At 43.3% G+C, this 14,423-nt stretch overlaps 1 protein-coding gene across 6 annotated transcripts in view; it reads left to right on the top strand.

The window, feature by feature from the left end:
• RAD9A (RAD9 checkpoint clamp component A) overlaps positions 1 to 14,423 on the top strand; it is a 109,216-nt gene that overhangs the window by 41,355 nt on the left and 53,438 nt on the right. For 5 of the 6 annotated variants that reach the window (XM_089687566.1, XM_089687568.1, XM_089687563.1 and 2 more), the window contains exons 2-4: positions 5,060 to 5,130; positions 9,965 to 10,035; positions 10,987 to 11,106. In XM_089687566.1, the coding sequence (XP_089543692.1) occupies positions 5,085 to 5,130; positions 9,965 to 10,035; positions 10,987 to 11,106 (237 nt within the window). In that variant the 5' untranslated portion in view covers positions 5,060 to 5,084. The remainder of the gene's footprint in view (positions 1 to 5,059; positions 5,131 to 9,964; positions 10,036 to 10,986; positions 11,107 to 14,423) is intronic. The other variant, XM_089687569.1, reaches the window with a different exon arrangement.

The raw sequence follows: 14,423 nt of genomic DNA, 5'->3' as shown, positions 1-14,423 counted from the left end.
ACGGCATGAAATGGGAAGGGATTTTCTTTAACCGCTTGCCCTCCTGAGGATTCCCCCCCCCCCCCCCTTCCTGACCAGGTAATTTTTTGAGCTACGGCGCAGCGTTAATTTAACTGACAATTGCGTGGTCATACAACGCTGCATTCAAATTTTAATTTACTTTTTTTCCCACAAATTTTCCACACTTTCTTTTGGTGGTATTTGATCATCTGTGTGGATTTATTTATTGCCCCATAAGCAAAAAAAGACCAATTTTGAGGGAAAAAAAACAATATTTTTGATTTTTTGCTATTAATTTCCCTGGCGGTATTTCCGAGTGTAGCTCGGGGTAAAGTTTCAGCACCACAAGCGGTAACCCCGAGCTACACTCGAGAATACCCTGCAACGTTGCTCCAGGATCTCTTCTGCACTTACCTTGTCCTGTGCTCCCGCGATGTCCCTCCTGCAGTGTCCCCGGCAATGTCCTCCGGCCAATGCCGGCATCCGTCTTCTGGGTTCCGTTCCGTGCGACGTCGGAAATTTAAAAATGTGAAAAAGTGACATTCACTAAATACACTAAAATCACAGTAAAACATTACTGTATCAAACCATTTCACTTACATTTTGTCCCGAGTGCTTTGTCCTGTGCCCTTCCTGCATTTTTACCGTTCTTTCTGCCTGAAAACTGAGAAACGTCCATGGTGTCCAAAACTCGTCCCTTTATGTCAAAATTGGTTTTAGACCAGCTACAGAACGATAGTAAATTAGAACTACTTGCAGAATTGAGTGATGATTAGTGGGGAAATTCATCATCAGACACTGAAAACGATTTTGCGACTTTGCTCAGTGATGTGCGAACTTGGCGCTATATTTCAAATTTCAGTGTTTTTGGTCTGATTATATTTAACCACATGCTGCCCAGCCACTGTAGAAATACGGCGGCAGGGCGGCACGGCTGGGCAAAACCATGTTTTAAACCGTGTGTTTTTAAAACGGATAGGGGGCGCGCGCAATTGCTGACAGAGAGCACAGCTGCAGTAGCTGTGCTTTCTGACAGTTCCCTGACAGCTCCCGGACACGCTGATCAGGACAGAAGAGTTTCTCTCTCCCGATCAGCGGTGTTCCCTGCAGTACACACCCCCGCCCCCTAGTAAAACACTACCCTTACACAGTTAACCCTTTCCCTGAATAATAAACTTAACCCCTTCCTCCCCAGTGCCATTAGTACAGTGTAAGTGTTTTTTTTGTTTTTTTTTGTTTTTTTCTGCACTGATCACTGTATTGGTGTCACTGGGGATGTCAGTGACCCCAAGTCAGTACCCCCCAATGTCAGAATGTCCGCCGCTGATTGCCGCCATAAGTCGCTGATTGCCGCCATTATTAGTATAAAAAAAAACCTAAAAATCCCAGTATCTTTCCTGCCATTTGTAAACGCTATAACTTTCACGTAAAACAATGAATTTACACGTATTTGTTTTGTTGTTTTTTTTTTTTTTAGCAAAGACATGGCGCAGAATGCATTTTGGCAGAAATTTATGAGAAATTTGATTTTTAAATTTTTTTTTTTTTTTTTTTTTACTGGACATGTTTTATAGCAAAAAGCCCAAAATATTGTTTTTTTTTTTTTTTTTCAATTGTCAGCCTTTTTTTTTTTTTTTTTATAGCGCAAAAAATAAAAACCGCACAGGCGATCAAATACCACCGAAAAAGAGCTCAATTTGTGGGAAAAAAAAGATGTAAATTTCATTTATGTACCGTTTTGCATGACTGCGCAGTTGTCCGTTAAACTAGCGCAAGCGGCGTAAATTGCAGTATCTATACCATAGTTTGTAGACGCTATAACTTTCACACAAAGCAATCAATATACACTTATTGGGATTTTTTTTTTACCAAAAACATGTAGCAGAATACATTTTGGCCTAAATTTATAACTAACTTTATATTTATACTAACTTTATATTTTTTATAGCTGAAAGTAAAAAATATAATTTTTTTGTTTATAGCGTGAAAAATAAAAAGCGCACAGGTGATCAAATACCACCGAAAGAAAGCTCTATTTGTGTGAAAAAAAGCATGTAAATTTCGTTTGGGTGCAGCATTGCATGACCGCGCAATTATCAGTTGAATTAGTGCAGCACCGAGTAGAAAAAAGAGGCCTGGTCATTAAGGGGGGTAAATCCTCTGGAGGTCAAGTGGTTAATTAAATTTATTATTATATTTTTTTTATGATTATTTATGAAATTATAATTTATGGTTTTGTGTTTCAAATTTTAACATACCCGGGATGTTTACTAGACTCTTGTTCGGACAGATTTCCGTGAGCTTTCCTAAAAATTACAGGCCTACAATAAAAAAAAAATACATATTTTCATGCAAAAAAAAAAGTACCGCTTTGAGCACAGAAATACTGACATAATCAGACCGTTAGGGAGGCTACACATGTCCAATAAAAAATTGTTAATCAAATTTCGTCATAAATTTAGGGCAAAATGTATTCTGCCACGTCTTTTGCTAAAAAAAAAATAAAAAATCCCAATATGTGTAAATTAATTGGTTTACGTGAAAGTTATAGCATTTACAAATGGTATATATATACTGGCTTTTTTTTTTTTTTTTTTTATACGAATAATGGCGGCGATCAGCGACTTATGGTGGGACTGCGGCGGACATTCTGACACTGCTGGGGAACTGACTTGGTGTCACTGACATCCCCATGACACCAATATAGTGATCAGTGCGAATAAAAAGCACTGACACTGTACTAATGGCACTAGGCAGGAAGGGGTTAACATGTGGGGCGCTCAAAGGGTTAACTGTGTGCCGTTTCACAGTATGTTGTGTGTGCGCTTTCAACTGTAAGGGCACTGCTTTGTATGACTCTGCTATGCAGAGCCATACAAAGCAGTGTGCAGGAGCTGACGGGAGAGAACTGGTGTCGGTAATGCTCCGCAATCTCTGGGTGCCGGCAAGTAATCACCAGCTGGGACCCGGTGATTGACATACGAGGCTGCGAATGGCGGTGCAGTTAGGGCTCGCCCCCCCCTATCAGGAATTACAAAATCACATGTGTGTGTATATATACGTGATTCTGCGCACCCGTGCTGCCCTTTCTGCTATAGGGTGGACTGGAAGCGGTTAAAACTACAAATTTGTCATACTTACCTGCTCTGTGTAATGGTTTTGCATAGAGCTGCCCTAATCCTCATCCTCCTGGGGTCCCACATTGGTGCTTCTGGCTCCTCCTGCCTTCATGCTGCCCCTATAGCAAGGTAAATAAAACTTTAGAATAACTTGCTTACTTCTTTCTCCTGCCTGAACTACATGTCCCTGTGTACTGAGCTGTATGTGTGCTGCACTGTATTTTCTGATATATTAACAAATACATTCTGCATGCAGGCCAATTAATCGGTTGACCAACTAATTAATTATGAAAATGGTTGACGACTATTTTCAGAATCCATTATAATCGATTATGCTGATTCATTGTTTCAGCCCTAGTCTGTCTAGTGCTCGTGCGGGGGAAAGCTATGCAATAATTCCTGGCCAGTGCTAGACTGTTTTGCGTCCTAGGCAACACGAGCCACAAAAAAACTTCACAATTAAAAAAAACAAACCAATAAACTAAACTGTCTATACTGCCGGGATTGCTACAGAGGGCGCTGTAGGGTAAGGGGTCAGCTCCAGAGCAACAGAGATTGGGCTGGGAGGAGGAGAAGACCCTGTCCAGCACCTGTTTCCATGCTGGGCCCAACCTGTAAGAACTTCCATGACCCACCAGCACAGCAAGGTCCCCCCTTGGAACCCCCTAGAACTGCAAAGTGCAAGCAGTGGGTAGGTTTGGAAGACTCGCCCTAAAGCATTACCAGCCTGTGCACAACAAATGAAAAGGGATCTAGCGAACCTGGTGGATCAGAAGCAGGGACACCGCTGGGTGCAGGTGGCATGCAACCTCCCCCCTTTTTTCACCCTGTCCCTACTGAAATTGCTCCTGTCCTGGTCAGAGCTGAGTGCTGTCACTTAATATATGACCTGTCAGAGCCAGAGAATCGATCAGCAAGTTGCTTACCATGAGCAGATCCCAGCCAGGGGGAGCAGGGCAGTCAGCATGCATCCGTAGTGTCTCACCAGGGTCCCAGCTCACTGTGGATTCCAGCACACTGACAGCTCACTTCGCATTGCTCTGCGTGTGCTGGGAGGCGTGGCAATCTGCGCTCAGCCAACCCACTCCTGGGAGCTTGACTGACTGACAGATCCTCGCCTCTCCGCGCTATCACTTATAGAAGGGAACTGATAATGGTTGTGTGCTATAGGGACAGACTGTGTACAGGGTACAGCTCTGGGGCGGCACTACTGCAGCTGGCAAAGGAATGGAGAGACGGATTAGAGAAAGTACACGGGGTACCAGGGAGAGGAGGTGGGAGCGGTGGCAGTGCGCCCTAGGCGGCTGCCTAGTTTGCCTAATGGTAGCACCAGCCCTGGTTCTGACACAGATACAAGCAGGCAGAGCATTTACAGAACCACGGAGAACTCACTTGTGCTGCTTAGGTTTCATCACATTAGCACTCCCAGATTTGTGATGCAACACAGGGAATGGTGAGGCATGCATTGGATGCTGTTTGACCTGGAAGAGGATGTTGACATAGCCCCTTGGCGCATGACAACACACTAGCTGCAGCAATACATGCAAATAGGGGAATCTGTCAACCATGACACTACAAACTGCAGCCACATAATGTAAGCCCATCATTACAAGGTAAGGCAATGTAACAAGATGGGATGTGAGTACATTAATACCTCGTTGAAATGATGAATACATTTTAAGTCAAATATCCCTTGACAGCTGTATATTTTTTAATAGCATCATACTTTGGGCTTGTTTTTAGAAGAGTGGTGAGCTGCATCTTGTAGGTCTAGCATATTGTTTTGCAGTTGTTCCACAGCTGTATGAGCTGTTTTGCTTTGCATTATTAACTTTATTGGAAAAAAACTTTTAATGTTAAACTAATTCTAATATAATTACTGTTTATAATAATTTAATGCAATCCACTTAAGCTTTTTTTTTTTCCTCTATTCCTTTCAGGTTATAAAATTCCTCTCTGTCGAACATGGGAGCAGGTGTTAAATGTGTTATCACTGGTTCCAACATTAAAGGTTGGTTAAAATTTAATTTTATCTAAAACAGGTGTTGGTTATTGATGGATATTTACCATCTGGATTATCTAGTGGCATGTTAATTATCTCCCCCCCCCCCCCCCATCCCGTCCTGCAGCCTTACAAACAAATAAAGGTTCTTTTAAAGACAAACTCACACACGTATTGGAATTTGTGTATCTATTGGTAAGATTTTCCCTCAGTGCCGTCAGGACAGGAAGTAATATTGGCAGTGAAGGACCGCCTCTCTCCGGCAAGAGCACAGACAAACATATTTTTATTAGATTAGGAAGGGTTAGAACTTTTTTATTTATTTTTTATTGATGCGTGCACCATTCTATCGTCAGACGCCACCACATATTTCTTGTGTGGGCCTCATAGACAGGATGTTGGGAAATCTCTGTAATGGTCGATGTTGGCAATGGCAGCTCCTACTTTTTAAACTTGCATCACAGGACACGGTATTCATATTCATGACTACTTGGGTTTTGCTGCCATCTTCTCATGATTGGACACTGGCAAATAAGAGGCAGCATCTCCTTCCTAAGCATAACCCCTCCCAGCTCAGCTAAGCCTCTGTTTATTCTTAGTGTCTTTAGGTAAAGGATGTGGAGTCTTTTTAGTGGGTGCTAGTCCTCGGTTTTTCTTGGCCTATTCTGTACACCCCTATTGGGGAAGGAAAAGGCTTAACCCAGATCAGTCACTATTGCCCCAGGGCTGATGGTACCAGGTTCTCGCATGCAAGAGCAGGTAGAGCCTGTAAAGGTGCCATTCAACACTCGACCCTGTGAGCAGCGATCCAAGAGATGCCTATTTTCGGGAGATCTCCCTGGCAGGGTTCTCTGCTGGTACAGGGCAGTGTTCCCTTGCGGATGAACTGAGTCTCTAAAGGCCCACCAGAGCGCTGCCACCTTGAGGGGTGAAGATTGGGCAAACAGGATTGGCTGTACAACACTGCGACCAGGAGCAGTTTCTTGTAAGTGTCTTGTAATATATGTGTCACTATTCTTCCAAGTTCACTAGTACTGAGGCTATGGGGGTTGCGTTTTATGGTCTGAATTGCTATACCACCGAGGAGGTCTCAACCGGAGTGCAATGTCAGGTATACTTGAGCCCTATTTTGTGCTCAGTGATCACACATGCTTTCAGCACCAATGATACACAACTCCAGCCCGGCTCTAGCACTACTTCAGCACTGCTAGAGCCCAGTAAGTAGGGGAACACAATGTGGTGTGACTTGTCACACAGGTGTTGCTGGTTTCCCTCACCATGCTTTTTGTTCTCAAAAGTGTCTTTGGAACCACAAACGAAATGGTTTTCTTTGTAGCTCTGGAAGGTCTGCTCTTCCAGGGGGTCATCACACAAATTCCGGAAGAGGTCTCGCAACCTCCATTCCAACCTGTTTATGGTTTCCAAACCAGACTGAGGCATTCTTCCTATTCAGGATATAAGAGGTCTCTACAAATTGAGGGTACAGAAATTCAGATGGTCTCCCTGATCAGTGACTGCTTTGCTTCATCAGGAGGACTCCTGGTGTCAGTGGATATCTGACTCACACCTGCTTATCCTGATTTTCCAACCTCGCCAATGACTTTTGTGATTCCCAGTGGAGGACCGCATCTACCAGTTTGTGGCGTTGCCATGTGGTCTTCTACGGCTCCTAGAATGTTTACCAAGGTGTTGGCTCCAGTTCTAGGTTTGTTGAGGGCTCTGGGTGGGATTCCTTTTGTGGGATACCTGGATGACCTGCATCTCAAAGAGCATCCATCTCAAACCTTGAAATCACGTGTCTATCGGATGGTGCATTTCCTGGAAAGATTTGATTGGTTATTGAAAAGTTGGCCTTGGTTATGACGCATGAATAAGATTATTTGGGCTTAATTATAGACTCCTCACAAGCAGAAGTGCTGCTTCTGCAGGAGAAATATCTGTCCCATTGCTTTTAGGTGGAGTCTCTGAGGTCAGTGTAAAGCCCTTTGATTCATGTGTGCATGAGGGTGCTGTGGAAGATGGCAATTTTTTTTATGCGCAGTTTCACTCCTAGGCTCTACAATTTAACATCTTGTCAGTATGGTCAGATGTCAGGAGTGCTTGGATCTGCCAGTGCACCTGACTCCCAAGACCAGGTCGGACCTAAAATGGTGGAATTGCATGCAGATGCTGAATGCCTGAATGTCTTTCCTTCTGATGTTTTGGAAGGTGCTGATAATGCATGCCAGCTTGTCAGAATGGGGAGTTGTTCTAATGAGCCTTTCAGTTAAACATCCTGGTGCGTCAAGCAATTTGGTTCTTCTACATTGGTCTGTCTGCCTTTTGGGGCTTCCCCGTCGTGGTGCAGTCGGACAATGCCAAGGAGGTCGCATACGTCAACAATTAAGGAGAGACCAGAATGGTGCCTCTTGGGAAGAAGCAGACTTGATCAGGCAAAACTTCACATTCCAGCCTTCTCAGCTGTATGCATTCCTGGTGTGGAAATTAACAGACAGATTCTCAGTTGTCAGCCACTAAATCCAGGGGAGTGGTCCTTTCACCAGGAGGTGTTTGTAGAAATGTATCTGCTGTGGGGGTGTTTTAGATGTGCATCCCTTTGCGTCCAGATACCACAACAAGCTGGACAAGTTTTTGTCCTCGAACAGGGATTCTTGGGTTGTTAATGGTGGATGTCCTGGTGTCTCCTTGGTATTAGTTTTTCCTGAACAATGCCTTTCCTTCATGGCAGTTTCTTCTTTGCTGATGCGAAGAATAAAGGTGAAGGGTATTCCAGGGATTCTGAACTGTATGGCCAAGAAAAACTTAATATGCCAACATTGTCAATCTCTTGGTAGGTAGGTAGGTCATGGACTCTTCCAGATCAACCAGAATTGTACTCACAGGCTCTGTTTTTGAATCTGTAATTCTTCTTCTTAGGGCAGGAAAGTCAACCTCCGGGAAGATATAACATTGTACATAGGAAGCTTATTTCGCCTGGTATGAGGCTTGGAGGTTTCATCCAATATATGATATGATAGTATGTCACATTTTTTCTAGTTTGGTGTAGATATGTCTCTGGCCTTAAAGTAGAATTGTAGACAAAAATGTTTTGTTTTGTTTCCCATTTTGGATAGAGTACAGGAAGGTTATAACACCGGTCAGATTTTTTTGTTTTTTTTTCCCGCCATCTGTGTCTTGTTGCGAATATTTTCCTTCACTTCCTGTTCCATAGCTGAACAGGAAGTGAAAGGAAATCCCTGCAGAACTAGTGTCACCATTGGAAGATTTCCCCTCTATTACTTTTTTGGGGGCAACCAAAAATTTGGGGATTTTCTTTTACAATGATAATGGTAAACGGGGAAAGTGGAGAGGGTGAAGAGATGGTGCTTTACACTTTGAGAATGATGTTTGAGCTGTTTTATCTGAAGTCTACAGCTTTGTTTTGGCAGTCCCCATTTGTTCTACCTGATGGTCCTTGCAAGGGACAGGCTGCTTCTTGATTTGATTCACAATTTCTAGGTGAATTTGTGGTTTCTTTTCTCAGGCTTATGAAATTCAGGGCAAGGTTCTTCCTTTTCTGGTCAAGGCTCCTTCCTCCAGGAGTGTCAGTGCTTCCTGTGTGATTCAGTAGCAAGCTTCTGTTCATGTTTGTAAGGCTGCTACCTGATCTTTTCACAAGTTTTTGCAGGTAGGTTTTCATGCCTCTGCGGATGCCAGTTTTCAGCAAAAGGTCTGTTGGCATTGTAATGGGTTCTTCCCCTATTCAGTTTTTTGGTTTTGGGCATGTTTACCCTGTTGGTGTTGCCCACCCCTCATGTTTAGTGCTTTGGGACAACGCAAGTAGTCAGAATATGAAGTATCCTGTATTATCCATTTCTTGTACATCACAAGACACAGGGATCCCTCACCGCTTTGTATTTCCTACAAAAATGGGGCTTAGCTAAACTAGGAGGGGTTAAGCCCAGGCAGGGGATCCTATGTGGGTGGTGTTTTTTTTTTTTTTACCTATTGTCCATTCACCTGAGGGTGGTGACATAACCCAAATAGTTATGAATATGATGTGCCCGGTGTCCTGTGATGCACTTCAAGAAAGTGATTCTACAGGTAAACCAAAAATTCTAACGTTCTCTCAGTACAGGTTTCTTTTAGGGCAAAATAATTGTTTACATTTCAAATGAAAGGTCGTTTTTATTGTCACCGCAAGTAGATTAGCTATATTGGCATATCCTGCCGAAGTCTCTAATTTTGCTTGCAAACGTTAATGGTGACTGGCTGTACATATATATCCGTATATACATATATTCTTTCTGGAGAATGGTCATTCTCCATAATTAGTATTTCCAAAAGTGCAGATTCCCGTAAGATTAATGTCTGGGTGCCAGGGGGAGGGAGTACTCTGGTGAAGGCTTTCCTCAGGGATAAAATAGCAGTTGGCTAGGAAGATCCATCTATCAGTTGATTCTCCCTCCGTGCAGGCGTGACCAGAAGATGTTGAGGTTGGCTTAAAGCGGTTGTAACCCCCATTGAAGTGACTGGTCTCAGGTGATGCACAGAGATTAAACAAATCCTCCTACACAAGTTGTACCTGGTTTTCTGCAGTATGTTGTTTAAATCGGTTCAAAGTCCAGAATTTATAAAGCTTGTCTTAGAGTTCATAAAAAAGGGGGTGGAGAGCTGATTCTTCCCAAATCCAAATGAACAGCTGTATCAGGTTACCAACCTTTGTCTTTAGGCATTTTAAAAAATTAAAAATGTTGGTTGATTATTTGACCAGATAACATCAACCCAAAATTAAGTATCTGTTCGAGGACTGCCATGTAAGCTATTAAACTGATGTGCAATTTATTTATTTATTTTGTTTTAGCCCTTGGGCGTGCTATTCACTCTCTCTCAAGAATCGGAGAAGAGCTATATTTTGAGCCTTTGGATGATGGGGTAAGAAGTGCATGAATTTAAAGAACATTCAATTCTCTTTATCCCTGTAGAAAATCTTGGGAGTTATTTATGACTTTCACCAATGTTTGGGTATTGCACCTAGCAGCTTTTTAGCATGAGCACAATGTTTGTTTATACATTAGTCACTCTATCACTTAAAGCAGGTCTACACTATACCGGAGGACCACAAACCAAAAGTGCTATTTAATTCATTTTTAATATTAAAAGCAAACTCTTCCATCCATGTCTGGTTTTTTGTTTTGTTTTTTTTTGCTGAGAAATCACTTTGAACCCCCCACCCAGCATTCCTAGCTGTGGTTATCTTGACTAAGGGCAGATGGTTCATATTGCATTTACTTCCTGGAATCCAGCTCCCTTAGCTCAGGCATGCAGGCAGGAGGGTGTGCTTAGTTGAGAAAACCCCTCCTCCCCTCCTGAAGACTCCTGGGTTGTATGACCTCGTTTGCCTAGGCCTGGGAACCAGGAAGTAACTGAAGAAATGTAAAAAAAAAATTAAAACCAGTAAATATGACATACTTTCCTATATACTAATTCTAGCAGCATAAGAAATATAAATAGTCCATGTTGATTGCGAGAGTGAAGGTCCACTTTAAATGAAAGTCTCAACAGAGGCATTACCTGCAAATAAAACTGTAAATACTTGAAACTCCTGCTTCCTGAGCCACTAAATTTTGTTCCAATGAGCGGCAAACTGTTCCACAAAGTCTGTTTGGAAACCACCACTTTAGGAGTCAGTCTCCTTCCTCTCATCATTCAGTATTGTACCCTGTAGTACTATAGGGGTCAGTGGGAGGAATCACTAAGTGTAAGCAACTGAATAAGCATGTACAGTCTTCTTGACATGGTTGCTGTTTGTTTATTTTTTTGCCTGCTTGGCTAAGTACTTTAACTTACTAAATGGATATATCACCACTTTTATTCTGTCATTAGCTCTGCCTGCGTTCAGTCAACTCATCAAGGTCGGCTTATGCCTGCTTCAATTTTACACCACTCTTCTTCCACAGCTTTGAGGTTTCTGGGGGATCCTGCCAATGTAAGATCTACATGAAGGTAATCCAAGTCCAAAAAAAGGCTCACACATACTGTACAGTAGGGGTAACTGTTTACACTTTGTATAAGCCTACGTACACTATATTGCCGAAAGTATTGGGCCAACCCTCCAAATCATTGGATTCAGGTGTTCCAATCACCTCCAAGGCCACAGGTGTTTAAAATCAAGCACCTAGGCTTGAAGACTGCTTCTACAAACATTTGTGAAAGAATGGGTTACTCTCAGGAGCTCAGTGAATTCAAGCGTGGTACCGTGATAGGTTGCCACCTGTGCAATAAGTCCATCTGTGACATTTCCTTGCTACTAAGTATTCCACGGTCAACTGTTAGTGTTATTATACCAAAGTGGAAGCAACTGGGAAAAACTGCAAGTCCTCCACGAACTGGTAGGCCACCTAAAATGACAGAGTGGAGTCAGCACATGCTGAAGCTCACAGTGTGCAGAAGTTGCCAGCTGTCTGCATAGTAATAGCTAGAGACCTCCAAATGTCATGTGGCCTTCAGATTGGCACAACAGTGCGTAGAGAGCTTCATGGAATGAGTTACCATGGCAGAGCAGCTGTATCCAAGACTTGCATCACCAAGTGCAATGAAAAGCATCCGATGCAGTGGTGTAAAGCACACCACCACTAGACCCTAGAGAGTGGAGACGTGTTCTCTGGAATGACAAATTACACTTCTCTGTCTGGTAATCAAATGGACGTGTCTTGTCAGTTACCAGGAGAATGGTACTTGCCTGACTGTGTTGTGCCAAGTGTAACATTTGGTGGAGGGGGGATTATAGTGTGGGGTTGTTTTTCAGGGGTTGGGCTTGGCCCCTTGGTTCCAGTGAAGGGAACTCTTAAGGCCTCAGCATACCTAGACATTTTGGAAGAATGGTCAAACATTCCCATAGACACACTCCTAAACCTTGTGAACAGCCTTCCCAGAATAGTTGAAGCTGTTATAGCTGCAAAGGGTGGGCCAACTCAATATTGAACTTTACGGACTAAGACTGGGATGCCATTAACGTTTATGTGCATGTAAAGGCGATACTTTTGCCAATATAGTGTATATACACATTCACTGGCAGTGGGATGTGAGTGTACACTGTAGGGATTGACATGCCCGTACTCGAACTTGAATACACATCAGTCACACTTTTTGGCCAAGCATAGACTGTTTCCATCACACTGAAAGTTCATCCAGGATTGTATGACTTTTCAAAGATATTCCACTCAGCTATTTATATGCACTGACCACTGTGGGGAATAATACATTTCTAATGACCTTTAGTAACCAGGGCATAGAATACATTAGTCACTACTGTGTGTGAAAAGTGTGCTTGCAGCATCATTTCTCAACATTCAGCTCCCAATGGCCATTTCTGCAGTCTGAAGTTGAATATGAAACAAGGCATATAGTTGCTATGTGCCACAAGAGACTTTCCCCAATCATTTTTCAAAGACAGCCATGTGAGAGATGATTTGTTCTTCCCTCTATAGGAAACCCAAACCAACAGACTAAAAATTCCTCCCACCCCGTCTCAATTTAGTTTGTGTGCTTTACTATTAAGGAGTATAAGGAGTACACCAAAATGTTTGTTAGTTTTCTTGTGCCGTTGGATCAGTGGTTTCCCTTGGGTTCCAGATTCACTGTTATCTATTTGGAAAATTTGACTGTAAGGTTCCCTTTGTTTGGCAATGTAGTGGTCTTGTGCCCTAGGCTTGATGCTGCAGGTCTTTGAAAAATTTGAATTTGTTCTTTTGAGAATGCAAGGGTCATCAAAGACCAGATGGACTGGAAGGCAGAAGCTCTCCTTTGGTAGAGTATGGGATGCTTCTGCCTCCTCTATGGCCCAGACTTTAGCTGCATCCTGTGCAGCTGGGAATTTTGAGGTCTAGGTAGATAATTTTGGCTAGAAGTCTCCTGCAAGATAATTTCTAATGCAAAGGTGGAATCCGTTTAAAGTTTTTCAGTAAGGTCAACAGCTTTACTGAATTTGACCAGAAAAGCTATCTGACTTAAAGTGATACTAAAGGCTTAACTTTCTAAAAATAACAAATGTGTATACTTACCTGTTGTTGTGTGCAGTAGTTTTGCACAGAGCAGCCTGGATCCTCGTCTGCTGGGGTCCACCACAAGCTCTCCTGGCCTGTCCCTCCTGTCGGGTGCCCCCACAGCAAGCAGCTTGCTATGGGGGCACCCGCTCCTCTGTGTGTCCGTTCACACACGGAGGCACGGCTTTGTCCCACCCCCTCTTTTTTTACTGGCTCTCAGTGTGATTGACAGCAGAAGGAGCCAATGGCTCCCGCTGCTATCTCAGCCAGTGAGGAGAGGGAGTCTCAGGATAGCCGATACTACAATGCACATCACATGCATAGAATGCATGATGGTAAAAAAAAAACCTTGAGCCTTTACAACCACTTTAAATCATGGCATGAACGTTGATTCCAAGTCCAAATTGTGTGGAGCTTCTTTTGAAGACTTTTTTTTTTTTTCCCCCCCTTCTCCCTTCCACAAGGGGAAACTATCGCATCAAGCCCCTTTGTGTTAAAACTTTGAGGGATAGGCTTCATCTGGAATTTCTGAGCTGCTTGATCAACATGCTGGCTGAAAAGCTATTTCTTCCGGTTAAAAAGATCAGTAGGATCAGCTACTGTGGCAAAACCCAAAGAGATCTTTTCGAAGGGCTGAGCTTGGGCATAGTCTTTTCCTCTAAAGATAACCACCAATGTCAGCGCCTGTGGGGCACACACACTGGATCATCAGATGCAGGTGGTTTGGAACAAGGAGATGTGGGAATCCTCATCTTCAAATCTTGGGGCGCTCACATCTGTGAGGGAAGCACTGTACAGGATGTTCTGATTTACCTGAATCAGGGAGGCACCAGATCCCCTTCCCTTTTGCTAGCAGTTCAGGAAATCCTGGCCTGGGAAGAAGTCAACCTAGAATCTTTTTTGGAAGTCCACATCAGAGGCTTTCTAAACACACTGGCTTATTTCCCTCAGCAGGAAATGGGTTCATCAGAGAGACTGGGAGCAGAATTGGCAGAAAGAAACAGGAAAATGGTCTGTGTTTTTTGCGCTAAAGGTGGGGACAAGCTTGGGGTTTGATCTGGTTTCTGCATTAGCTCCCGTCTTTAATTCCAAAAGTCATTCAGACATTTTCTCAGTCTATGGTGGCCGAGGAGGGCCTTTTTTCATTACACCCACCCTTCCTGGCAAGGAACAACCTATTGTCTTCTCTGAAGCCTGCCTCACCACCTGCCCCCTCGACCCTGTCCCCTCACAACTCCTACGACCTCCCTCCTCCTCCATCCTACACTCCCTCACCCA

The sequence above is a fragment of the Staurois parvus genome, unplaced genomic scaffold (genome assembly GCF_062004578.1).
Source record: "Staurois parvus isolate SC_StPar_1 unplaced genomic scaffold, SC_StPar_1.0 ptg000430l, whole genome shotgun sequence".
NCBI classification, from domain to species: domain Eukaryota; kingdom Metazoa; phylum Chordata; class Amphibia; order Anura; family Ranidae; genus Staurois; species Staurois parvus.
The sequence above is the reverse complement of the archived record's forward strand: the minus strand, read 5'-3'. Positions and strand labels throughout refer to the sequence as shown.